Here is a 26,062-nt window from a genome sequence, read left to right as displayed (position 1 = left end):
GGCTGGTCAGCAGGGCAGGGTGAGAGCCGGGGTGCACGCGAGGAGAGGCCTGAGGGCCGGGGGAGCTGAACCAGCGGGGCTCGGAGAGGCAGAGTTGGCACAGAGCAGATGGCAGGGGCTGCCCTGGAGGCAAGACCATGCAAAGGAGGGTGCAGATGCGCCCTCTGTCCCGGGCCCCCTCCCTCCCAGTGGGTGCCAGTTTTTAACCACCTGCACCCACAGGCTGGCTCTGACGTGAGGTTCCCGAGGCAGAAGGGCCACACCCCGAACGGGTCTCCTAGCCCAACTGCCCTGCAGGTGAGCCCCACCCCAGGCCTCAGACCAAACCTTGCCTGGGCCCCTCTCCAGGTGACCCCCGGACACACCACCTCCCTGGACACCTGCCCACAGCCACTCACTTTCAACGATTCCTTCTCAGAGGCCTCCCCTGCAGGCTCACTGCCTCGAGCCCTGCACTCCCTCCGGTCAACGGCGGAGTATCCATCTGTGGGATGGAGGCAGGAGAGGACTCTGAGGCAGGCACAAGGCGTGGATCTCCCTCTCAGCCCAGGATGCATCTGGAGAGGGCCCCCACCTAGCCCGCTCTGAGCCAGGCCTTCTCACGGCCCCTCCCGTGCGGTGGGCCTTGCAGCCTCTCCCCTGTTCCCCACCAGCAACTCAGAACCCTGCAGCTGCCCCCTCAGCTGCCAGACAGGACACCCTGGCTGGGCAGTGACCCCTCCCTGGCTGCCCCACCCCTCACCCCTGAGCACCCCTAAACCAAATCTTTTTTCCAACCACACCTCCTCGGAAGGTCCTCCCCACACAGACTATAAGCAGCCTGTACCTGCACCTGCCCTCACCTGGGCCAAGCGCCTCCATGGGGATCACGTCCCGGCTGCCTGGCTTCTCACCGTCTGCAAGGTACGAGCGGGTGGCTGGCTGGTTGCAGCGGTGGCAGGGGACCAGGGCTGGCCTCAGCCTGGTGCCAAGGTGAACACCACGGGTGGAGAGGATTGGGGAGGGGAAGGGAGGGGGCCATCTTCCTGGAGGAAGGTCGGCCTCCCTCTACCCCTCAGCAGGGTGGAAGGACACTCCTGAACCTCAGGATGGACCCCTGCCTCATACTCACCCAGGCTCTTGTCCACCAGCGGCAGTGTGCTATCGTCCAAGCCTCCGGGACTCGGTGGTGCCTTGGGGCCCTTGGCATTAGCAGAACCCGACTAGGGGGAGGAGGGCACATAACAGACGGCGTGGGTCGGGGTGCTCCCACGGGGTACCCAGCCTGGGCGAAGTGAGAGAGAAGGGCCGGGTGGGCCGAACCTGGAAGCGCGCCTTGGTCCAGCCGTCCCTCTGCAGAGCACCACGCAGCTCCTTGTAACTCCACACCGTCTGCAGCACGTGGGATGCGGCCTTCGCCTCGCGCACCGATTGGCTGCGGTCCGGGCTGGGGTCAGTGTCTGGCCAAGACGGCCCTGCTCTGGCCCCACCTAGGCCCCGCCCCGCCCACCTGGGGGCACCTCCTGCCCACCTAAGCCCCACCCACCCACCTGGAGGCGCCAAGTGCCACCAGCGCAGGCACGCCGCGGGCCTGCAGCAGCGAGCGCGCGTTGTCCAGGCTGTCAGACACGATCTCGTGGATGGTGTTGAGCACGGCCACCACTGTGTCCTCCTCCAGACAGGCCCCGGGCTGCGCAGGTGCCTGCGCGCTGCGCACATTTCGCACGAGCTCGGCCATGGCGTAGCTCCCTGCAGGCAGGGGCTGTAAGGACACTCCGGTGCCGGCAGGAGGGGGGCCGCGAGGAGCGGGTGGCCCGGGCCCCAGACCCCCGTCCCCGCCCTCACCGATGAGGTCCTTGTTGCGCCGGTCCAGCGAGAGGTTGCGCAGGGCGATGGCGACGGCGCGCACCACCTTGTCGGTCTCCGACTGCAGCAGCTCCACCAGCACCGGCAGCCCGCGCTCCTTGCGCACTGTGGCGCGGATGTACGTGGCCCACTGCGGCGGGGGTGCGAGGTGTGCTCAGTGCTGGCCGCGCCGCAAACACCAGACGCTCGCCTACCTGAGCCCTGACCGCTCCTCCTGAGCCCTGACCGCTCCTCCGGCTGGACTGTTCTTCTCCCCCGCCTGACAAAGCCCTCCCCCAGCAGCTCCCCCAGCATCTCCACCGGGAATGCTCCTGGGATTCCCTCGGCCTCCTCCCTGCCAGGCTTGGCCTCTCACCACCCAGTTGCCGGCACTGAGGTTCTGCAGGGCACCGGCTGCGGCCTCCAGAGTGTTGAAGTTCCGACTCTCCGTCAGGAGGGACAGGTAGAGACGCACTACCTCGGGCTGGTACAGCAGCTCGAAGCCTGCGCACGGAGCACCCGCAGCCCACAGTCACCCAGGCCGCCCCATCACCCCCTACCCCCTCCTCAGCCCTCCCAGGGAAGGGCGAGCTGTGGCCCAGGATGGCTGTGGCATCATCAGGAATGTTTAGCAGCAACATGTTCACCCCTTAGCCACCCAAGAGTAAAAAGCCTTCCCACTTCACAAGGCAATCAACCCAAGCTCTGAGGTAGCAGTGGGTTTAGGCGAGGTCATTCTTCCTTGACTCCACTGCCAAAGAAATGGGACCTGCCTGATGCTGGAGCTTCCGGAAGGCCTGGGGTGGGGAGGGAGGCAGTAACCACAGCTGCTCCCCTAGCAACAGGACTCAGACTCCCTAGCAACAGCCCCCCCACCCGTATATAAGGCCCACCCTCCCTGTCAGAGCCACTCAACCACTCCTCGTTCCTCATCAATTGAGGCTCCAGCCTGGCAGCAGAGCCACCCCACAGTGCTCCAGAGAGGAGGGCGGAGCAGCCTTCCAAGTCTGCCCCCACATTTAGGCTTCTGTGTCCCTGGACATTTCCTCCCCTCCCCCGCACGCCCCACGTGTCATCACCCCTTCTCCAGTTCTCATGTCCCATACTCCCTCCACTCCAGCCTCCTGTCCCCCAAATGCTCCAAGCACTTGCCCCTGCAGGGCATTTGCATGGGCTGGTCCCTCTGCCTGTGATGCTTCCCCCCAGACCTCCACGGCTGCGCTGCTGCACCCTGCTCTTGGGCATCTGGGCTTGCAGGGCAGACCTCTCTCGCCCAGGCTGGATTCCCAGTGCACAGAGAAGTGCCACACAGAGTGGGGCTCCGATGGACACAGGGAGCGAGAAGCTTGAACCGCTCCCCCACATGACCTGGGTGATCTTGCCCAGCCTCCCAACTGGATCTGACTGCACCTCGGGGCTCCAAAATCCCTACGAGTGAACCCGGGCTCCTCGGCTGGCACAGGAGGCCCTGCCCAGCTAGGCCTCACTCCAATCCCTGCCAGCCTCTCATGTGCTATGTGACCTGGCAAGTGCCTGGCTCCTCCCTGCCTCTGCGCCCACACCCTGCCTGAAATGACCTGTGGCACAGACCCTGATTCTGAGCCCTGAGCAGGTGCCCAGGGACTGCACAGTCCTCCGAGGAACCCCACACCTGTAGGCCTCAGTTTCCCCACGAGATCCCCAAGGCCCTTCAGCCGTTTGGTGGTACAAAGCTTAACTCCTGGACAGGCCTCGGCCTGGATTCCACCTCCCACTGCTCACCTTTGGCAGCCTCAGTCCGCTTGGGTAGGTCCAGAGTGTCAAAGTTCCGGTCCATCTCACCATCCCTCTTCCCTGGAACAGAAGGGCAGTGGGAGGTGAGGTGGACCCTGCAGGGTGCGAGTATGTGTCAGGAGGGGTGAGGACAGCACCCCCACATCCAAGACTGGGCACTAAGAGGCCTGGGAACAGAGCACTGCTCTGAGTCAGGCAGGCAGCTCTGCCCAAAGGGCAGTGGTGGCAGTTAGGCCTAGGGAGGTCCGAGCCCTGCCTGAGCTGCCAGGACTCATCCTCCATCGGGTGCTGGGAGCTGCACTGCAGATCCTCCCGATGGGCTCCTTGGGCCCACCATGTGTGTGAACTGAGGGGCCCAGGAGCCCAGGCTGGGGCAGGGAGGTGCAGACAGGGAAGCCAAGGGCTGGCAGGGACAGGACTTGCCTGGCTGCACAGTGAGGCAGGGCTGGAGCCAAGAATCCCACTCATGGGGAAACTGGCCCCTGTCTGGGGCCAGGACCCAGCCCTGGGCTCTGCTGGCCAGGAGACCCCCCCCACTCGCAGGCCCCTGCAGCAGCCCCACCTAACACCCATCAGCCTCGGCCTGCACACCTCCGTGAGAGCCAGCTCACCACCTCCCGGCTGCCCTCCCGCTCAGATGAGGAACCTTCCCCTTCCTGGAAGGCAGAGCTGAGTTCAGACAATCAGGGGCCTGCCCTACCCAGCCTCCTGGGGCATTTGCATGGTCCCTCCATCTGAGCCACACCTGGCCCATCCCATCAGAGGGGCAGACCCTGCTCCCCAGTGCCCCTGGGAATGGACATGGCCAGGCCCTATCCACCCTTGGCTCTGAGGTTACAGAGGGACAGCCCCTCGGCCTCCCAACCAGCCCCAGGCTGACATTCCTGCAGTTGTCATGTCCACACAGTTGCCATGGAGATGGCTGCCTAGAGAAGGATCTGGGATCGGGACTTCCCAAGGATGAAAGGTCCTGCAGTTGTCATGGAGATGGCTGCCTGAGCAATGGGGGCGGGGAGGGGTCCCTGGTGCCCACTGCACCCGCCAGGCCTGCACGGCAGGACAAACAGGGACTTACCTTCATGGAACCACTCTTCTGGGCGGCCGGAGGAAGCACAGGAGAGAGGAGAGGAGGCTGAGCGGGCAGCACCCCCATTCCCTCCCAAGAAATGTAGGGCAGAGGGACGGGGACTCTCACCCCAATTACTTTTGGGGGCTGAGTGCCCACAAGTGGGACGGGGATCAGAAAAGGCCAACACAGTGGGGCAGGTGAAGGCAGTGTACAGACCCCTGGCAGCTGCACCCGAGGTAGGGACGGCGTGAGGCAGGGGGGGTGCTGCCCCCTGGGCTCCCCAGGGTCCTCGGGTGTCCTGCCAATGCCAGGAGGCGGCGCTGTCCTTGGCACTTCCAAACTTGGGCCCCCAAGCCCTTCCTGGAGCTGAGGGCCTGGGTCCGGGCACCAGGGGGGACCACTGCACAGGTGGTCCTGGGCACCCTCCTTGGCTCCCTGAATGTGTCCCCGGTGGGTGTGGAGGGCCTTCGGCTTGGCAGGGTCGGGGGTCCTAGAGCAGTACCCCAGTCCCACCCACACACCTTTGGCCTTCTTGCCACCAAAGCAGCCGGCGTCCTCCCTCCTCCGGCGCTGGGCACCCATGGCACTGCCCGGGGGCCTGGGCTCGGCCTCCTGGTACCTGTCAGCCCCCGGCACCTCCTTGTGCACGTGGTAGGAGAGGTTCCGCACGATGCACACGCAGTTCTCCACTGACTGCAGGGAGAGGGGGCTAGGGTACCGCTGGGGGGCACGGGACACTGACCGCTCCCCCAGGGAAGGTGCCACAGCACGTGAGGGCAGAAGGGACCGGGTGTAGGATGGGGAGGCCTGGGTTAGGGGCCCACTCGGGCGAAACCCAGGGAGGGGCTGAGGAAGGAGCGGGGAGCACCTACCACACGCGGGACCTGGTCCAGGGCTTCAGGGCACACCTGCTGCCCTGCACCACACACCCGTCCCCTGTGCCGCCTGGATAGTCTAGGGCTCCTGCTCCGTTCCCCGACCCTTCATGGGAGGCTGCGATACTGACCCTGCCTGGGGCCTGCCAGGGCCTCCCTGCCTACCTTGTTGTCCGTGTCCTTCCTGCCCACGGCCGACTGCAGGGCGTGCAGGAGTGCGTCCACCAGCCCCTCACACTCACGGAGTCGCCGCCGGGCCTCTGCACCATCTGAGCTCACATTCCTGTGTGGCCAAGAGCAAGCCCTGTGACCCCAGCTCCAGCTCCGGGGTCTCATCTTATATGCAGAACGTGCTCTGTGCCATGCCGTTAGGGCTGCTAGCAGATGACAAGAGGCTAGCAGTGAAGGTGAAGCAGCAATGGCCTGACTGCTGAGACCCCAGGAGGGGGCCCTGGCCTGGCATCTGTGTGGGGTGGGGGGTCCCCTGACTCTCAGCTGAACTGCAAAGGGACAGAAGTGGATCCAGACGCCTGAATCTGTGCAGTTCAGGGCTCCACCCTGTGCTAAGGACCCCAGAGGGCCATGGGGGCATATCCTGATGGACAGGCAGGACCGAGGGGACGCAGGACTGCCTGTGGGGTCTCTGCAGGGCCTCCAAGGGTGGTGGGGGGAGGGCAGGGGTCACAAGGAGGTGGGATGAGGCCTCTGAGGCAGACTGGAGAGGAGGATCCTAGCTCCCCTTCCCTGGGGGTCACAGGGATGGGTCGAAGCTGGGCAGGGATGGAGCAGGGGTACATGGGAGGGTGGCAGACATCCAGAGGCTGCCTGTGGGGGTGAGTACAGCCCCATCAGGCACATTCTCGGGACTCGGGCAGAAACTGTGACCTGGCTCTGACGCCGAGGCCTGGGTGGCTAGCTGTCTTCCATGTTATCTGGGACACAGGGACGTGGCTATTCCTAGGACAGCTGTCCCCAGGTGTGCATGCAGGCTCCGGTGCCTGGCTCCTGCCTCCTTGGGTGGGAACAGCCCTGGGAGGCTTCGAGGGGCACCTGAGCAAGGCCCCATGCACACCTCAAGCAGCCTGATGTGTTCTTGAAGACAGTCGTCCACTCAGCATCCCGTGGCTTGGAGTCTTCGTTGGGCTCTGGCTCCCAGCCCGAGTGTGGCACAATGACCTCATGGGTCAGCGTCTGCAGGCCGTGGTCAATGATGACCATCTTCAGGGGTTCGTAGGACGACAGGTTCCAGAGTGTGCCTGCAGGGTGCCATCGACCCGCCAGTGCTGACCACAGGCACTGTCCCCACAGGACCAGCTCAGGACCCACCCCGCCCTCTTCGGGCCCCAGCTCACGCCGGAAGACAGGAGTGACAAAAGCCACAAGAGGCCCTGGGTGCTGCTCTGGTGTGGGTGAGATGCACACGCCACACCGAGAGGGGGCTCCCCGGGGCGGGGAAGGAGCCCCCTAGAGGCCAGGACACATAGGAGGGGCTGGCAGGGAGCCTGGAGCTGGCATGTGCCTTCTTTTCCCCACCCCTTCCCAGCCACCTAGGCAGGTGGGACTATGCTCCTGGGGCCACGCCAAGAGGGGATCATCACATGACCCTGACCAGCCATGGTCCCCACCACTGCCCTGCTGGGGGGGCCAGAGAGGCAGGACCCAGAGTAGTCATGGTGGGGACATGGGAGCTGGCGGGGAGGGGGCCAGTGCCAGCCCCACCTGTGGCGGCCAAGTCCAGCGGTAGAGACCTGACACAGTGCCTAAGCCTGACTCCCGACTGAACCGCGATGCAGGCGGCCGGGCGCCTCACCTGTGACGAGCTCGCGGACCTCGCTGTCCCGGGCAGCCCGCAGCAGGCGCACCAGGGCAGGCACTCCACCGCAGTCCCGGATGGCGGCCTTGTTGTCAGCATCCCTGCCATACGAGAGGTTCCGCAGTGCCCCACAGGCCCGGCGCCGCACCTCCGCCCGCGGGTGGTCCAGCAGGGCCACAAGCAGCGGCAGCCCCCGCAGCTGCCGCACGCGGCGCTTGACACCCTCGTTCTCAAAGCACAGGTGCTGCAGGTAGGCGGCCGCGTTGGCCTTCACGGGGTCCACGGGGTGCCGCAGCATGGCCAGCACCTCGGGCAGCTCGGGGTCCCGCCAGCGCGGCTCCTTGCGGGCACTGTCCACCGAGGGTGAGCGCCGCACTGCCCGGTCCAGGCTGCCCAGGCTGCCATGTTCTGGCTGGGCCAGGGGCGCCGTCGTGGCTGGGAAGGGGGGCCGCTCCTCCATCAGCTCACCGCCATCGTCCGCCACGTCCTCGTAGGCCCTGTGCAGGTGAGCACGGTGCATGACCGTCTTCTCGCGGCTGCTGGCTGGCCTTGCCCCCAAGCGGCCCCATCACACATTCTCCGGGGGACCATGAACCCATGGGGCAGGGCTGAGCCTAGAGCATCGTCGGTGCTGAGGGTCATACCCGACCCAGCAAGAACTAACTCACAGCCAGTGACAGAGCCAAACCCCAGCCAATGTCATCAGAACTTGTATCCCTCCCAGATGGGAGCTCACTCACTCCCATCACCAGGCAGTTTCCCTGACTCCCAGCTAAATGTGTGTCTACGAAACATCTGTCTGGACTGGGGTCCCACCTCCCCATGAGGCCATGTCTGGCTAGTGCACCCCTTGCACATAGCCAGCCTGGTAGGACCATCTGAGGGGCCTCAGGCCACCAGTTCTCCAGGGCACAAGATGTCAAACCCACTTCCTAGGTGAGGGATTGGGGCTGGGGGTGGGCGAGTGTCTCGCCTGTGGCCACAAAGCGTAATCCAGACCCAGGCAGTGGTCATGTTCCCACCTGACAGACAGAGAAGCTGAGGGCAGGGGAGACAGAACCAAAGGCTGCAGAGGGAAGGGAAGGACCGAGGGCCTGGGTTCTGGGTGCTCCTGTGATGGGGAAGGGACTGGGGCCCAAGCTCAGAAAAATGCCCTGGGTCCCTTGGGCTTGTGTCTTCCGGGCCATCTGGCTGGAGCAGGGGCAGCAGGCATGGGCGCGTCACCAGATTCTCTTGCTCCAGACCCACAGGGAGGGTGCCCAGTGCAATCCCACAGCCCAGAGCCCGCCCTTGCCGCTGTCCCTGAGAAGAGCCAAGGCCAATTCAAACTAACGTGTGCGTTATTAACACAGCACCGCAGCGAGACTACCCGTGTGGTACTCTGCAAGGAGTGGAAGGCAGGCTTCCCGGAGGCAGTGACAGCGCATGGGGGCTCACCTGGTGCGCAGGCCCCGCCCACAGTCTGGCCTCCTCCGTGCGGCTGTGCCACAGTCAGCCTCCAGCTCCGGGCCCCCCTCGTCCTCAGCAGCCAGGCTGCGAGTGTCGTCCTCCAAGCCATACGGCTCTGCCTGGAACCGCTCGGGCTGGGAGCGGCCGGCTGGTGGCCCAGGCTCAGGGCCCGCGGGGAAGGCCTCCCGGCGGCTGGGCAGCGTGAAGCAGCCATCACCAGGGCCTGGGCCCAGGGGACCTCCGCGCGGAGGCCGCACACCCAGCCCGCGGGACAGGCTGCCATAGCTGGGGACGTCGCGGGGCTCATCAGGAAAGCCGCCTCCGCTGCCAAGGCAGGTGCGGGAGAGAGTGGCTGCCGGGCCACCCCCGCGCAGCAGCAAGTGTCGGTCCAGGGGGCCATCGGTGAAGGGGCCCAGTGGGTGGCCACCGTCCAGCAGGGGGAGGCCATCAGGGCCCACGGGCACCTGGCGCACTGTTCGAGTGGTCACCGTCTTGACTGTCTTGGTGACCTGGTGGGTGAGGGGGCAGCCTGTGGGCTGGCAGCCTGAAAGGCCAGGGTGGCCTCAGCCCTCCACCTGAATAATGGGTGGCCTGCAGGAGGCCAGGGCGAGGTGTACCTTGGTCTCAGTGCGACGAGTGGTGCCATCTTCCGATGTGACGATGGACACATGGGAGGTGGGGGTGCCAGGGTCCTCCTCCACCGTCACTGTCTCCTCCAGCACCTCAGGCGCCTCCGGCATCATGGCCAAAGAGGCCTGGCTGCCTGGGCTCTGCTCCTGGGCAAGGGGGCAGGTGTTGGTGGGAGGACCCCGTGCTCAGCAGCCCTGGGGCAAGGAAGCTCCTGCTGGCCTGGACGCCAGGAGGGCCTTCTTCCCCTGCCCCAGGGCCTGTCTCAGCCCCGGCTGGTGAGGACAGCAGCACATTCTTGCCTCTGAAAGCCGAGGGGCTGGTCCCCACCCCAGGTCCTCCTCGGGCTGATCTAGTGGATAAGGCCCTGGGCCCAGCGGCGCAGTCTTGGGCAGCCCTGTCTGAGCTGTAAGCCCAGCTGCCACAGCTCCTGGAGGCCCAAACACCCACAGGACGCTCTCCTGACGTCACTCATCACCCCTGCCTGTGCCCTCCCTAAAGGATGGCTCTTTCCTGTGCCTCCTCCCTGCCCACCCCAGAAACCTTGGGTGCAGGGGGTGGCAATTTCAGCATTGTTCACCGACTCCCTGTGGCCACACCGAGGCTCCCACCATCCCCAAGGCCAGCTAGACACCCTCGCAGGACAGAAATACCCAACTCCCAGAATGCCCTGCGCACTCAGAACACCAAAATACCCTTGCCCCTTCCGGCCCAGATACTCTTGGGGTGCTGAGTGGGCAGGGCCTGGCCCTACCTCACTCGGGCCAGTGGCTGGTACCCCTCACTGAGGCCCTGGGTGTCATATCAGAGAGCCCAGAGAGGGTGGATTCAGGCCAATGTGGGCCCAGCTGATCCTTGATGGGAACCCTGGTGTCCCCTCCCCCACACACCCCCGGGTCTCCCCAGCCTTGGCCCTCAGCTCTCAGCCCCCCTTGCCAACATCCCCACAGGCAAGATGGTGCTGGAGAGAGGCTCTTCTAAAGCCCACAGGCCTACTGGCCAGATTCACCAGTGGGGAAACTGAGGCTCAGAGAGGCCAGGCCAGCCCACAGCACAGCTGGGCTGGACCCCTGCTATGCTGAGTGGCATGGGGACCCCAGGCCTCTGACCACCTGGGTCCCCCCCCACCATGCCAACATCCCAGGATCAGCGTCTGGCCAGGACGGGTAGGAGCTGAAACCCAAGCTGCAGTGGGCGGGCGCGGGGGAGCACATTCCCGGGCAGCCAGGGCCGGGTCAGCAGGAGGACAGGTCCTGCTCCAGGGCCCAGGCCCGTGCCTTGTGGGATGGGTCCCCGCCTGGGCCCCAGGCCCCTGAAGCCTGCACAGACAGGGAGCTGAGGCCCAGGAAAGGCCAGCAGCTCAACCTGCATCTGCCTGGCACCAGAGCCCTGCTCTGCTCCCGTCCCCGGGCCCAGGAGCATGCAAGGCAAGGTGCCCAGGGCTGCCCTCGGGGCCTACCTCCCGAGGGCCTCGGGTGTGATGTCTCCCCAGGTTGGGGTCCTGTCCTAAAGGAATGCATGTCCCCCCAAATACACACAGTGCTAAGGTTCTGGGCCCCTGCAGCCTCTTCAGGGGTCCCAGAAGCCTGCACCAACCTGCTGGGAGCATCCCTCAGGCTCTGGTGACAGAGGAAGAGGTCACAGAATGTGCCCCCTCCCCCAGAAGCAGGGCTTCGGAGGACAATATGTGATTTTATGAAAAAGAGAAACTGAGGCCTGACAGAGGAGAAAGGACTACCCAGAACTGCACAAACTGCTAACGGGGGATTTCAGGCATCCACAGGGAAGGGCTTTCAGTCACATGTCACCCCTCTGGGGCGACAGCCTTGGCTGCCGCCTTCTCAGTCCTAGAATGCAAGTAGTATGCCTGTCGGGGACCTGGCCAGGAAGGAAGGATGCTGTTCCTTGGGAAAGAGAAGTAAACTGAGGCCTGGGGTGGGGACACGCTGGTATGCGGCTGGGCAGGGTGGCCTGGCTCTTCTCTGAGGGCACTGGGGAGCTGGGGCGGTTCTGGAGCATAGGTTCAGGGACAGCATGCCCCTGCTGGGGCCTCGGCCGCCCCATCTGCACTTGGCAACTGTGGGAGCAAAAGTGTGGCTGGCAGTGAGCTCTCTGCTCAGCCGGGGAAGCGGGGGAGAAGCAAGGCCCCATGGCTACAAAGCACAGGGAACAGGGAGTGCAGGGAGCAGGACTGACAGGAGGAGACCAGGTTGTCCAGGACACTGCCAGGAGTACGAACCCCTTAGTAGGTATGCATACATTTGCATACATTTAACCCTCTCCGAGAAGAGCCACTACCCCCTGGCCAGGCTTGGGCTGCTAGAGGGTGGCACAGGGGGTGCACATCTTGGACCTCAGTGCCAGGGGGGCCTGGCTGCTGCTTCTCACTCCAGCCTGCAGACACAATGCAGAATTGGGGGGAAGAGGGGATGGGGGTCCAGGAGAGCCAGTGGCCCAACAAGGCCTGGCAACCCTGCAGCATCAGCCACCAACACCCAGCCCGGGCAGCCCGGCAGCGGGATCCCAAGGCCCCAAGAGCCCTGACTGGCAAATGACCTCAGGGAGCTAAAAATGGTGATGACTTCACCCCGGTGGGCAGGGAGGCGGGAGCGTGAGTCAGCCGGCGATCACAGGGAGGCCCGGCCCCCGTTACACACGCCTGGGCACACACATGCAGAAAGGGACCTGGACACACATGTGCACGAACACCCATCCCAGCTCCCCGGCCCAGGCACGTCAGTTCACAGGCTCTCCCGACAGCACCCAGCACCGACATCCCCTCCTGCCTTCTACCTGCGTGTCCAGACTTCCTCAACCACCTATGCAGCATCTACCATGGGAGTCTCAGAGCCGGCAGGTGGGGGACCCAAGGCCTAGGGTAGAAGGAGCCCAAGGTCGACCCCTGCCTTGGGCCTCTGAAATGTCTTTGGGGTGAGAACATGGGGTCACAGACTGACTGACCAGGACACAGTCAGCTCTCAACAGAGGCTGCTGACCAGGCTGCCTGGATCCTCGTCTGGCCTCAAGGCCCTGCTCTAGGGCCCCATGTCCCATGGCCACCTACCCAGGCTGGCCCACCTCAGGAACCCCCAGCCCTGCAGTCCCAGATTTCCCTCATACCCTAGACATGAACAACACCTGCAGCCTCCCCCACACCCCAAATTCCGCCAAGTCCTGTCAACTGCCTTACCCTCCCTCTGCCCTGGCACCATCCTTGCCTCTCTCGCTGGGATGACTGTCCAGCCTCCCATCAGCTCTCCCCAGGGCCCAAATCTGTCCCATGGTCCTCCCATCCATGGTCCACTTGGTCCAGGGGCCCTGGGTCTGGACCAGCAAGGGGCTGCTGTGCACTTCTGGAGTTTCCCATGAGCTCCTGTGAACTTGTGGGAGGGGCCGAGCCCAGGACTCCAAGCAGGGGCGGGAGTGACCAGTATCCCAGAAAGGTGGACCCAACCACTGCTCTCAAGAGGGTCTCCAGAGGCCCAGAGCTGGAGGGCTCTGGCCCTGTCACACACCTGGGCTCAGCTTTCTTGTATGAAGACAAGAAGGACCCGGGGTGTCCAGGCCACAGGACAGGTGGGATAGTGCCAGTCCTGACTTTGTGACCAGATCTAAGGTGTGTGAGGCTCAGAAAACTGAGACATGGGACAAGACACAGAGGGGCCACCCCTGGGCAAAAGCCCACAGCAGCCTCTGGGGGCGCATGTGGGAATGGCGGAAGGAGGGGACAGAGGAAACAAGCCAAGTCACCACTGGTGGGGAGCTGGACTGGGGTCCCAGAGGCACGGATCCACCTGCAATGTCTGCCCTTGAGAGATGAGCACCCATGGTCTGGATCACGAAGAACAAGATGTGGGGTGGTTGTCCCACCCTGTCCACAGCCCCACCAGCACACGCAAGGGATAGATTAAGGTGGGATCCCACCCCTGGCTCCCACAACCCCCTGTCGAGGCTCTCAGAGAGCACGAGACGGCTGCTGCTGGATGAATGAACCGAGGGGTGGAGGAATACCAGCCCCCCATCCAGAGCGGCCATCCTGGATGAAGTCCAGGCCAAGTCAGGCAAGCATCTCCCACCAGGGAGCAAGTCCTTGGCCATTACAGACGTCCTCTCCCTTGGTGCCCACAGTGGCGAACCCAGCCCTGGCTGACCGGGAGCTCCCCGCTCCACAGCAGCAGTCCACCTGCAAGGGCGCAGGCCCAGGATGAATGGCCAAGAGGCCAAGGGGCAGTAGGTGCCCAGCAGACTGGGGGAGCAAGCTTGTGGGCGACGGCAAGGTGGGCCATCACCCACCCTAGCTTTCCCAAGCCCAGCCCACACCCATCAGGCACACAGTGGCCCCACATTCCCCCAGCTCCCCTGAACTGGCCTCTCCATCTCTGGGGCAGGCAGGCACCTAGCTGTCCAGGTGAGCAGGTGTGTAGGAGACCTACCTCTTGCTCCTCCACTCTGCCTCAGTTTCCCCGCCTGTTAGGGGACCCCGCCCCTCTGAGCAAGAGTGCAGGCTGCCCGCGAGCCTTCTCCCATGCTGGTGCTGGGAGGAAGCCCCCCTCCGCCTCCGCACGTGGGCAGGGCAGTCCCCCAGCCCTCTCCCCACGTGCGCTGCCGCGGCAAACCCGGCTTGCATTAAAGCTCCGAAGCTCCTGCGCGGCCCCCAGAGCCGGGGCCCTGTGAATTTGGGGTAGGCCTAGTCGCGCCGCCCTCTCCAGATTCGGCCTCCCACCTGCGCAGAGGGTCTGCTCGGGAAGGCCCTGCCCACCACCCCGTCCCAGGCACCTGTCCCGGGCGCTGGCCCGGGTGCGCCCGCTCCCACCCCTCCACCCGCTCCCCGCACCCCCGGTGGCGCGCTCACTTCGCCGCCCCGCCCGGCCCCGGCCCGGGGGCGCAGACAATAGCCACCTCCGGCCGGCGGCTCCACGAACAAAAGCGGGTCCTCCCGGAGGGCCGGCGCCCCGCCCTCCGCCACCGGCCCCCGGGACAGTGCCCCCTCCCGGGACCAAGTTCCCTCCAACCTGTCTGAGTTCGGCCGGCATCGGGCCGGGCGCGGGGGACGCGAGCCGGCGGTGGCGGCGGCTGGACTGGGTTCAGCTGCGGTGCCTCGGCCGCTCAGCTCGGGTTAGGCGGACTCGCTCCCAGCGGGGCCGACCTGGCTAGGCGCGACCAGCGGCCAATCGGGAGGGGCGGGACGGTGAGGCGAGCAGCCAATCGGGAGGGGCCAAGCTGGGGCGGGGTGGATAGCAGCCAATCGGCTGGGGTCTCACCCGGGAGGGGCGGGGCGGCGGGCGGCCAATTGGGCGGGGCGAAGCCCCGCCCCGACCGGCGCGGAGCGGGTCTTGCCTGCAGCCTTGGGCCGGGGTCGCCCTCTGCCCCTGCGGTCAGGTCAGTCAGGGCTTCCCCATCCCCGTACCGCGGAGGTAGCATTTTCCCGCCGAGTCCTCCTTCCCAGGCCTCGGTTTACCCCCAGTAAAAGAGCCCACAGCCCTACCCCTGCAGTTGAGGAAACAGTTCTGGCAATGCAGGGGCCAGTGTGGCTAAGGCATCCTGCAAGACCACCCTCCTGGCACAAGCTGCCCATCCCGGCTGCGACTCAGTTTCCCCTAGCTGTGAAATGGTGGCCTATAAGAGTATTGACGGCGATGTCGCTCAGGTTTCCTAGATCTGGCTCCAGGCTCTTGCCAACCCTCCAGCACCTCCCCAGTAAGCGTCCCCACAGAGCTCAACCCGGGCCTGCACTGACCCACTTTCTCTTGCGTTCTCCCCATCAAGTCACAGAGGTCCAGGGGTCCCCCATCCTCTGAGAGGTGTCAGAGCAGATCAAAGGGAGGGGAGGGAGCACAACTCTTGGGTGACCCTGGGCGAAAGCTTGTGGGGCCCAGCTGGCCTCAGTTCCTCTCCCTTCCATGTCTTTGACCTATTGGGAAGTGGGAGCTAGAGGGGACGGTTAATCAGGGCTTCTCCTACTATGGTGCACTCCCCACCCCCAGCAGCCTGGCTTGGAGGTGCAGCCACCCTGGGGGTCTGGCTTGGCCAAAGGGAAGCGTAGACACAGGGAAGGGTCTGGGCTGGGGCCCTCTCGGGTCATACCCCGCAAACGCAAGCCAACGGCTCTCACACCAAGAACGAGAGGCTTATGCTCTGGGTTGAACAGAGCTGGGCCGGCCCACAAAGGTTCAGCAGGCTGGGCAAGAGAGGGGGCCTTAGCCTTGGCTTTCTGCTTCCCACCTGCTTCTCCCCAGACCCCACTCCTCTTCTAGGACACTCCATGCACATAGGCCATGCAACCAGCATGCTCAAGCACTCTGGGTGTCCACTGCATGTTCCTCTGAGTCTCAGTTTCCCTTGAGTTGTCCTTACCACTGGACCCCTGTAACTTCCATCCGTGGAGCTACCTGGGGCAGGAGCAGAAGACTGTACCACTGCCCTGAGAGAACTTGGCCTGAATGCTTACATGTGAGTCATTTCTGTCTTCTCCCAAATTTCACCATCTGTTACTGCCCTAGCCTCATCCCCCTCTTGGCCCAGCCCAAAGTTGGCCAGGTCCCTAAAGGTGTCCCCCGCCTCCACACACACACACATTGCTTGAGGGTCAGTCCTGCTCCAGCCAGCCTGCTCCAGGTGTCTGGAGGAGGCGACCCTTTCTGCTAGAGGATGAAGGGCAGGCAGCCAGCACTGTGGAGCAGCACCCCGAGACTCTCGACTCCCCAGCCCCAGCTACCTGCCTTGCCACCAGCCTCCAAGCTGCACAGATCCGGGCTCTGACACTGAGGACCAGGTCCAGGCAGCCGTGGCTCACAGGTGGGTCACTAGGCACCTCCTGCTGAGATGGGTCTGGGAAGCAGGTTTGGCATGGAGGCTGCCAGGCCTGGCCCGCTGGATGTGGCTGCCTCCCCATCAGCCCTGCTAGTCCAGCCACAGCCCTGGGAACACACTCTCTCTGATCTCAGCCTGAGAAACCATCTCCTCCCAAGAGAGAAAACCAAGGGCAGGTCTTGGAGGGCCTTGGGTGGGGAGGGGTAGTGGGCGGGGAGGGTGGTGGCCTGATCTTCAGGCTGCAGCCCTCAGGAGGCCAGGGCAGCTCCAGGCTATGGGAATGTCTTCCCACAGGGGCGTTGACCTTCAGCAGCACCCTCTGGGCTGGAGGCCAGAGCCCTTTCTGGCCTGGGAGGGCTGGAAAGAGGGCCTGGAGCCTAAAGAGTGGCCTTGGGGTCATGGGCTGCCACTGTCCCTGTGTGGCCCAGCGGGCTGTTCTGCTCCCCAAATTTGGGGGTGCAGGCCTCACCCTTTGGAGTGCCTGGGGTCCAGGGGGCCACAGGGGTGGCCCTCATACGTAGACCCACCTGGCCTCAGTTCCAGCCTCCCATGAACTGGCTGTGCGGCCACGTCAGCACCAGCTGGCTTGGAAAGACAGCTACCCAGTGTGTATGGGCCCACTGAAGATGCGCCTTCAGCTCTGACTGTGGACCATGCTGGGCCGTGCGTATGGATCACCCACTGGTAGATGAGGACATCAAGGCTTGGGGGCAGTTACTGGCCAGGTCCCCCAGCCTGACACAGACCACTGCTTCTGAGCCCCAAACGCCCAGGCTAGATGAAGCTAGCGCACTGGGCCAGTCTCCACCAAGACCCGTAACCCCCTCCTTTTCTCTCCAGCCACAGAGGTCCAGGCCGCCCCAAGCCGCCAGCACATATGTGCCGGACCCCCACAGCCAGCAGCCCGTCTGGCTCCCTGGAGCTCTGCCCGTGCCCTGCCCTGCATCTCAGTCAATCACAGGAACTGCAACAATCACAGCAAACTCCCTCCTCCCCCACCAGCACCCCAGGAGCCAGGCGCTATTGCCCCATCTGAAGGTTCGGTACTGGGGCACAGCTCGTGTCGGGAGGACCCCACGAGGCCTCCTGACCTCACTGTACATCCCAACTTCAGAGTTCTCAGGGCCTGGCCAAGAGCAGACTGGGCTCTACACCTCCTGGGGCTGAGCAGGGGCAATGGCCAGTCACCTGCTGGGCTGCAGGCAGAGCCTCAGCCCTGCTCAAGCCTCCCCCGGGGCTGACCCACTGACTGATGCCGGCAACGAAGGCAGAGAGACTCCATGGAAGCAAAACCCTCAGTGTCACCAGGCTGACTGCTGAGCCGCCCAGAACAGACCCTGCCCAGCTGTCTGGGCCCTGAGGGCTCACACAAGTGGAAAGTGCTGTTCTGAGGGTTGGGCTGTGTCCTGCCCATTTGTCACATGATGCCCTGCATACCCAAGGGGGTTGGAATCCCACTTTCTTTCCCTCCCCAGAGGCCCCAGGTCGTGCAATAAGCCACTGCATGCTGGCTTGTGGTCCACCTAGGCCCCTTGATTTTTTCCTCACTTGGCCATTTTCACCCTTCCTGAGTCCCTGGGCTGTTACCTGCAGGACAAGCTGTTGCCAGGCCATCGACAAGGGCTGCCCACTGCCCACGCCACTGCTGCCCATGCCAGGCTGCTGGGCACGCTCCAGCTGCAGGGCAACATGGCGCCGTTCCTGCTCCAATGCCCGTGTCAGCCGCTCGAAGCGGGCCTCCTGCTCCTTCACTGAGGCCAGGATGCTGGCAGCCGAGTGCACGTTGCAGTCCTCCATGACCAGGATGCTGGCTGACTGCAGGCAAAGCAGAGCAAGTCAGGGTGGGGCCAGGGCGGGGGACTGGAGAGGCCGTCGTGGGCCCCCTGCCCACCCCACTCACAGATCACATGACTCACTCCCAGACCACATCATCCAGCTCTCTGGAGAGAAGCCACATTGATTAAATTCTAAATTAAAAGCCATTAATCCAAGGCTGGCCGGAAGCAGCCGGCTCCCTCCCTGTGGTGTGTGGGGCTCTGACCCGGGCTCCCTGCTTCCTGCCAGGCCCAGCAGAACCTCGGACCATGGGTGTCCCAGAGCCTGCTGGGGAGGGAAGGGAAGGGGAGGGAAGGGAGGGAAAGAAAGAGCTGGTGTGACCAGCTCTCAGACCTCCCAGGCCCTCTGCTGTCCAAAGCACATGCCAGTTCACCCCACCCTCATGGCACCAGCACAGGCTCATCTCACTGAGGTGGGCGCTGGGTCCCAGAGAGGGTGGGGGACCTGTCTGTAGCCACACAGCTCGCACGGCAGAGCTGGCACACTAGTTGGCAGGGAGTGAGAAGTTGCTCCGCAGCCGCTGGGTGCCTGGCCACCTAGGCAGGTGCGGGGATGACGCGGGCCTGCAGACCAGTGGTCCCACCTCCACTCCCAGCCACGCTGGCTGGGAGCAAGGGCGGTGTCTACCCCATGCATACAGCCTGGCTGAGATTCCGTGTCCAGAAGTGGCCCATGTGCCTGACGCCTGACCCCGAAGGAGGCTGAGGGCAGGGGCCTGGGCGCCTGAGGCCCAGCATCTGGAGAGAGCCAGGCCTGCCCGGGCCCCAGCCCAGCGCTGCCCCTGTGGGCCCCCAGGGAGCGGGTGGGGGCAGTGGGAGCTTGGCAGCTGCAAAGACGAGCCAGAGCCAGCGCTTTTCCTTACCAGTTGCTCCCTGGCTGACCAGCATGTTTGCTTTTTGTGGGCAAAGAGCAGCAGAAGTATGTGTGCTCAGACCCAGGCGCACAGCAGCGGGTGAGGCGCAGGCCACGCGGGGGCTCCATGTGCAGCACAAAGCCTGACCCAGGCCAGCCCGCCAAGGCCATACCAACATGGGGCCTGGGCATGGCTGGCAGTACCCCTGAAGGGTCAGCTCTGCTGCTCATGGGCCCCTGGGGAACCGGCTGCAAGGACAGAGCCCTGGAAAGGAAGGGTCAGCGCTGGGCTTGGCCATACCAGTGCCAGCTGGGCCAGGGGTGCGGGTGCACTTCAAGGTGAAAGGACAGCACAGAGACTCCCTCAGCACCCGCAACAGCTGGGGAAATCAAGGCCCATCGAAGAGACCAGCGTGGGTCCAGGGCTGGGCTCCACTTCCCCAGCACCTGTCACATAAATGAAACAGCAACGAACTGAATTCCTGCTGGGAGAGGTGGTGGTCAGCACGGGGGTGGTGGGCTGGCTGCAGACCCACGTGATAACATGGAAGGCAAAATATGCATGAATTTTTAAGATGGACCATGAGACTTCAAAGATGCTTTACCCAGCTGATCCTGGGTAGAGGTCGGCTCCAGACTTGCTTCCTCTGCTGTCCCGGGAGGCCTGGGGGCCGCCAGGGAAGTGCCATGTGCGGGACCTCAATGACCCTCTCTCTCCTCTCTGGCCAATGCCTTCCCAGCCTCTGTTCCCCTGCGAGGGCCCCACACTGCCTGCTGGGCAGGCCCCTCCCGCCCCTGCCCAGACCAAGCCACCAGCTTCCTGAGTCCTCGGTGGAGGCCGCTCCTCACCACACTTGCCCGTCACCCATGGGGTGGATTTAGGAAGAGGACAGGGACACATATGCCATGCAGACACAGGCAGCCTGTCCTGGGGCACGTGTCCAGGCCTAGGTACCCCAGGAGTGGCCCCAGGTGGGTGGATGTTGGGTGGATGGAGGGATGGAAGGGCAGGAGACCGGGTGGAAAGGGACACAGATGAACAGTGAGGGGACGTATGGAGGCTGCCAGGAGGGGGCTGCATGGGAGGGTGGGTGGGTACGGAGGCAGCAGGGTGGGGGGAGAATGGGAGGCGGGCAGGAGGAATGAGTGGACGGGTAGTTGGGTGGATGAATGGGTGAGCAACGGTGAGGCTGAGAAACACTCCTGGGAAGGGGCCCCCAAAGCCGCTGGGGCACCACTGTGACCAGCACCCGCTCCCCCATGAGGGTGCAGGCACACGGAGGAACTGAGGAGATGCCCACCCTCCCCCGAAACCATGCCCACACTCAGCATCTTCCTGCTAAATCAGCCGCTCCTCCTCAGAAGGAGTCCAGCCAAACCCTGCTCCAGAAATTATGGGGACAGAGTCCAATCTGGGTTGAGGAATTAGAGGAATTTCCTACGGGTCAGGCTGGCAGGAGGCCTGGGCTCCAGTGCTGACCCCTCGCCGGCCATTTGTTGGTACACTGCCCACTGCCCCAACCTTCACAAGGGGAGGGAGGGGACTGGCTACGGGTGGAGCCTCCTTTCACACCCCTGGCCCCACCCACTTGATGGGGAGGAAAGTAGGCAGCAGGGGTGCTGAAGGCCACCCACCTGGGAATGCACGGTGTCCCCCCCATGCTGCCAGCACTGTTCAGGCCTTGCAAGTGCCCATCTTTACCCTACCGCCCCTGCCGTGGTTGGATGGTGCCCACAGCCACGGGGACAGCTTCTGGCCAAGCCCACGAGGACGGGCACTGTGCCACGGCCAGGACCACAGGGTCACCCGTAGTTGGTGTAATGCGGGGGTCGCAGGGTGAGGGGGGGCTTGGATGGGAAGAGTCCGTGCTTGACCTTAAAGCAGTGGAAGGAACTGCCAAGGAAAAAGGACCAGCTTGCCTTTGTGAGAATGAAACATTTCTAAACATCCAGAAAGAGTGCCACGTGCTGTGGTTGTGGCTTGCTTTTCAAGTGTAGCGAGCGTTTCAGACAGACAACAAGTGGGACTGTACATGTAGACACGGCTCCACTGCTGCGGAAGATGCGTGGGCACGTGGGGACACGTCACACTACTCTCCACTGTTGTGTATGCAATTTTCCATGATATGGGAAGTAGAAGAAAACGACAAAGAAAACGAAAATACTGTCAACATACTGGGATCGTCTTCACAACATCCAGTAGAAAAGTGATATCCTTCATCTATACGGTGACTATATAAGTCAGTAGGAAAAACCGAACCCCAACTCGAGGTGGGAAAAGGTCATCAACAAGGCATGTGGCCCAGAGATAAGGTGCGAAGGATGAGTGTGGAAATGGTCACGCGCGCGCGCGCACACACACACATATACACACGCACTGGAAAGAGGGCGTGTCGGCTGCAGCGGTGCTCTGGGTGGAGGGCTCCTGGCCCACAGGTTGCAGCAGGTCCGAAGTTCTGCACGTACCCATGTTCTAAGAGCTACTGCCTTCGAGAGAGGCAAGTAAGAAATGGGAAAGCAGGTGCCCCTCCCCCACCCCAGCAGGCCAGGCAAGTGAGCGCGAGGCCAGGGAACTCTCCCCAGGGGCTTGGGCGTTGCCGCCCGCCACCTGAGGGAAGCAGCTAGGTTTTCAGGGAGCTGGGAGAACTGTAACAGAATTCAGCCTGGAAACTCAGCCTGGAAACTGGGTTTCCCTAGCAGAGGAGGTGACCCTATCGCCACCTGGACCCGACACCATGGGGGTGGGAGGTGGACAGAGATGGCCCCTCAGTGACCTCCTCCTGCCCCCAAACCGTCCCTGTGGACACCCAGCAGCACCCACTGACCACACAGAGTACAACTACTCTGTGCAGGGGGAACGGTCTGGGCGGTTCTTCCCAAGGGGCTCTTGCCCTGCACTGATGGGGCGCCCTGGGCTAAGGGAGAGCCAGGTCCCTGGCAGCACTGGTCAGCCCCAGGGCAGGAGCCGCTGGACTGGTGGTCCAGGAGGACCAGGGGCTATGGGGAAGCTGATGCAGGAGGCTCGGAGCCAGGTCAAGGCAGGGACACTTCTGGGAGCCCACGGAGCCCGAGGTCTTGGGAGCTAAGGGCCTGGGGCCGGGCCCAGGGCCAGGGCTGGGAAACGGCCAGGTAACTACAGGCTGGACATGGCAGAGGAGGCCTCGCCCTGGCAGGAGGGTGGGCCAGGTGTAGGTGAGCATCCAGCTGCTGCCCCTCGTCAGTGGGGGGTTGAGCCACAGGGAGCCCCCACCAGAGGCCCCCAAAGGGTCTCAGTCTGAGATTCCTGCCACGGCAGGTCACAGACACTTGCTCCAAGTCTCCGGGTTCCCTGCCTCTCTGGGTGGACCTGTGGGATGGCAATGGACAGCAGTCCCCCAGCCCTAGGCTGCCCCTCCTGCACCTGACCCAGATTCCAGCTGCAGCTGCAGTCAGAGGGCAATGCCTGACAGGCTCCAAGTGTGGGGTCTGGGCAGCAAGGACCCACCTCCTCCACAGTCTCTACAGCAGCAGCCAGGCCAGGGGCACCCCAAGGGCAGGGCAGGGAGGGCTGGGGCTGGTGGTCCCTCTGCCTATACCAGCAGCCTACCCACTCCAGCCTGGCCACAATAGGTGAGCCCGGGCATAAGGCTGGGGAACCCCAAGGTGCCCCACTGTGTGGGGTGGGCTGGCCTGTTGCCTCCATACCTCCCCCTAGGGTCCCTTTGGGAGGTGGCTCCCCCAACCCCCCATTCCATCTCAAGGAGAGCAGAGCAGCGAGGGGGCAGTTCTGAGGGCCCAGGCTCAGAGCCCCACTCCACCGTGCTCTGGGGTGGGCACAGGAGCCAAGGCGTTCCTGAGGCGGAGCCTGAGGCTCACAGCCAGGCTGGGACCAAACCCGACGGATCCAACTGGCACCGGGGCCTGGGAGCCCAGCTCCTACCCAGGGGCCAAGGGGTCCATGAGACCCCGAGGACCACCCCCCCACCGAAGGCACAGGTGGGGCAGCTGTCCGGTCAGGCTGAGGGCCGGTGGCCTGTGTGCACCAGTGCCGTCTGCCTGGAACACCCTTTCTCCCTCAAGACGCTGGACCCCTTCTTCCCAGGCCCCCTCTGTCACCATGGTAACACCCAAGCTTCTCTGAGGGACAGAGCCTCTTTGTGGTGGCACAAAGCCCCTTTGAGGGGCAGTGGGGGTTCAGCCCCTGGGAGCCTGTGGCCAGTAAGTCTCTGGGGGGCAAGACGTGGCTCGTCAGCCCAGCCCCCACCAAGGTTGCAGAGCCAAGAAAGATGAAGCAGGAGAGCCTGATGGTTAGGGGCTGAGACACCCACCCCAGCACCACCTGCCCAGCTGCCCACGGAAGGGTCTCTGGGATGAGCCCCAGGGCCCCAGGAGAGGCTCTCTGTGGGGGTCTGAGGACTTCCCACAGCCTTTCCGCCATTTGACAAGAAACATGCTCTCCCTGGATAAGTGGAAGAGGCACTGGCAGTGGGGAAACTCCCTGCCAGACGGGAAACCAGACTCAGGACTGGGTGGGAAGCAGGCATAGGGAGCCCTCAGGAGGCAAGCGGGTCAGATGGCGCGGCCTGGCATCAGGCCTGCTGAGGGGCTGCCCATGTATCCGGGCCTGCCTTGCCCTGCTGCAGGGCCCCCCATCTTCGCCTGCCTGCCCTGGGGGAAAACAGCCAGCCAGCTGGGTGGCCTGGGGTAGCCTTGCTGCAGCCAGGACCTCAGGACAGGTTTGCGCAAGAAGGAACCTCGCTGTGGCTGGGCTCAGTCCAGGGGTTGGGAGATGGGACCCTGAGGGCAATGTGGGTCCAGGGCACAGTGACAGGGACCGAACGCAGAGCTCCCTGCCCCCACCGCAGAGTGTTGCCCTATCTGTGCCCCGGCCCCGCAGTCAGGGAGGCTCACCGCAGCCATGGAGCCCCTCCCCGTCCCAGTCTGCGGGCCCATGCCACTCTGGCCACTGCTGACCAGGCACGTTGCAGTGCCCTCACATGCTGGGCGCCCTGCCGGGCAGCCCTCCCCAAGTGACCTCAATGTGACCCACTGCGGCTTTGCTAACTAAGCCCCCAGGCTGGGGGTCACAGCCCCCGGGTGGCAGCACGAGGCACAGCAGGCCCCAGGAGAGATCTGCCTCTTTGTGGGCAGATCCACGCAGGGCCCGGGGGCGGGGGGCTGCCAAGGGGCCAACCCTGACATGGTAGTGCCCCTCGTGGTCAGCAGATGAGATACCCCTGCACCCCACGGAGGCCCCGTCTCACGCCCCCACACCCCGCCCGCCTGCCTCCCCGCCAGCATTCCTGCAAGCTGCTGACACTTCTGGGCACTGGGACGGGCCTGCACAGACTATCGTCAGCAATACCAGGTCCACCTCCCCACAGATCCCAGCCTGGGCCTTCGCCATCCAGGAAGATGGGGCCTGGGGCTCAGCTTCCAGAAGGAGGTTCCCTGGGAAGTGTGAGAGTGAGAAACTGGTCCCTTGTTCCCTCATCGGGAACAACACCGGGGTCCAGCAGGGAGACTCCAGGCCCTGCAGGCACAGTACCCACAGCCCAGGGGGTGACAGGTGTCAGGAAGACCCTCCAGCTGCCAAGGGTAGAGGCAGGGCAGCTGTGGCCACCTGGCCCTGGATGGATCAAAGGGGAGTGCAGGGAAGAGACCAGAGCATGCCCTGTGGAGGGAGGTTCCATCGTTGCTCCTGAGCCACAGCATCAAAGAGCCAGGTCCCCTCTGGTCTGCCCTTGCCCAGGGTCCTGTGTGGCCTCCAGCACTGGCTCCTCCCAGGGCCCCTGGGAACTCCCATTCTCTCCCAGAAGCTGAGCTGGATGCCAGTCTCTCTGCTCCAGAACCCCTCACCTGCCTGGGAGCCAGCTCAGTGCTCCTGAAGCCCGGGAGTGCCCATGGCACACAGGTCCAGACACCACCAGCCTCCATCAGACAGCAGTCCTGCCTTTTATATGCAAATGATGACCCAGTGGAACTGGGCAGGGGGCTTCACCCCACCCCTACCCAGTGCAGACTCTGGGCCCCACAGTGTCCCTGCCTGGCTCCCCACCCCCCCCACACCACATACCATGACAGCCTGCTGGGAATCGGACTTATCTGTGTGCCCTGCCCCCGCCAGGACGCAGAACACTGCAGCTGGTATGCTGACAATTTGGGGACCTCCTTAAATCCACCCGCAGGCTCACGCATGCAGCCACCCACAAAGTCATGCACACACATCCCCAGAGGCACCCAGGCTGCCCTGTGGGGCCTCACCTGCCCCAGAAAATGGATGGTAGGTGACCTGACACTCCTGACAGGTCCTTGTGCTGGGGGAGGTAGGACTCAGGCTCCTGGGGGTCAGCGTTCTGGGCAGACTGCATTCCTGTCCTGAACACCTGGCAAGGCTGCCCCCGCCAAGACCTGTGAGGCCGGGCCTGCCCTGGCTCCACAGCCTGAAGGTGCCCAGCCTCAGTCCACACCAAAGTGTCTCTGTGACAGGAGTGGGGACCACGGCCGGGCCAGGACCCTGGACAGAAACGCCGAGGCTGCACAGACCTGCCCCAGCCCCCAGGGCCCAGGGCAGACCCTGCTGCCCCCCCGGGACCCAGGAGAGCTGCCGTTTACCAGCACAAACATCAGGGAACAGCTGATGTGCCCTCAAAAGGTTAAAGATGGCCTTGAACTGATGAGCTGGGAACAAACTATAAGGAGAAGGACCGATCATGGGTGATGAGGATCCTGTGGGGATTTGAAGAAAAACATGGCGGAAGCTAAACAGTAGCCGGGACGCTGTCCCCAGGCTGCAGGATGCAAACCCAAGGCAGACCTGCCAAACGGGCAGAAAAGGACACAAAGTTGTCAAGAGGGAAGACAGGAGTGGTGGAAAATGGATCCTGGGAACAAATTCCCCTGGCACAGGAGGTCCCCGAGGGACCCCACAAATGGCCAGGAGCCACCCCCAACAGAGGCCTCCAGCAGGGCTGTCGGGGTCGGGTTGGGGTCTGAGCTTTCTGCCCAGAAAGAAGCTGAGCAGACTGCAGTCATGTCAACCCTAGCCTTTACGACTCGCTCTCCCTGGGCTCTGTGCCCCAGCCTCCAGGCTGCTGTCCCTCCACAGGGCAGGAAGGAGGCCGCCTGGCCTGGCCTGCACCGGACACACCCAAG

At 63.9% G+C, this 26,062-nt stretch overlaps 1 protein-coding gene across 6 annotated transcripts in view; it reads right to left on the bottom strand.

Moving 5' to 3' along the window:
* ARVCF (ARVCF delta catenin family member) overlaps positions 1–26,062 on the bottom strand; it is a 35,997-nt gene that overhangs the window by 1,171 nt on the left and 8,764 nt on the right. The window contains exons 2-17 of one of the 6 annotated variants that reach the window (XM_060310382.2): positions 17,828–18,055; positions 9,421–9,579; positions 8,792–9,312; positions 7,352–7,851; positions 6,614–6,797; positions 5,707–5,824; positions 5,188–5,359; positions 4,673–4,687; positions 3,586–3,657; positions 2,201–2,328; positions 1,825–1,975; positions 1,530–1,728; positions 1,303–1,414; positions 1,112–1,202; positions 843–896; positions 399–484 (exon numbers count right to left, since the gene is read on the bottom strand). In XM_060310382.2, the coding sequence (XP_060166365.1) occupies positions 399–484; positions 843–896; positions 1,112–1,202; positions 1,303–1,414; positions 1,530–1,728; positions 1,825–1,975; positions 2,201–2,328; positions 3,586–3,657; positions 4,673–4,687; positions 5,188–5,359; positions 5,707–5,824; positions 6,614–6,797; positions 7,352–7,851; positions 8,792–9,312; positions 9,421–9,579; positions 17,828–18,037 (2,772 nt within the window). In that variant the 5' untranslated portion in view covers positions 18,038–18,055. Of the gene's footprint in view, positions 1–398; positions 485–842; positions 962–1,111; positions 1,203–1,302; positions 1,415–1,529; positions 1,729–1,824; positions 1,976–2,200; positions 2,329–3,585; positions 3,658–4,672; positions 4,691–5,187; positions 5,360–5,706; positions 5,825–6,613; positions 6,798–7,351; positions 7,852–8,791; positions 9,313–9,420; positions 9,580–14,442; positions 14,600–17,827; positions 18,056–26,062 lie in introns of those variants that run through there. The other 5 variants (XM_030836429.3, XM_030836434.2, XM_030836430.3 and 2 more) reach the window with 5 other exon arrangements.

This window comes from Globicephala melas, chromosome 13, assembly GCF_963455315.2.
Source record: "Globicephala melas chromosome 13, mGloMel1.2, whole genome shotgun sequence".
NCBI lineage: Eukaryota > Metazoa > Chordata > Mammalia > Artiodactyla > Delphinidae > Globicephala > Globicephala melas.
Note: the sequence above shows the minus strand (reverse complement) of the source record. Positions and strands in the feature narration are given on the sequence as shown.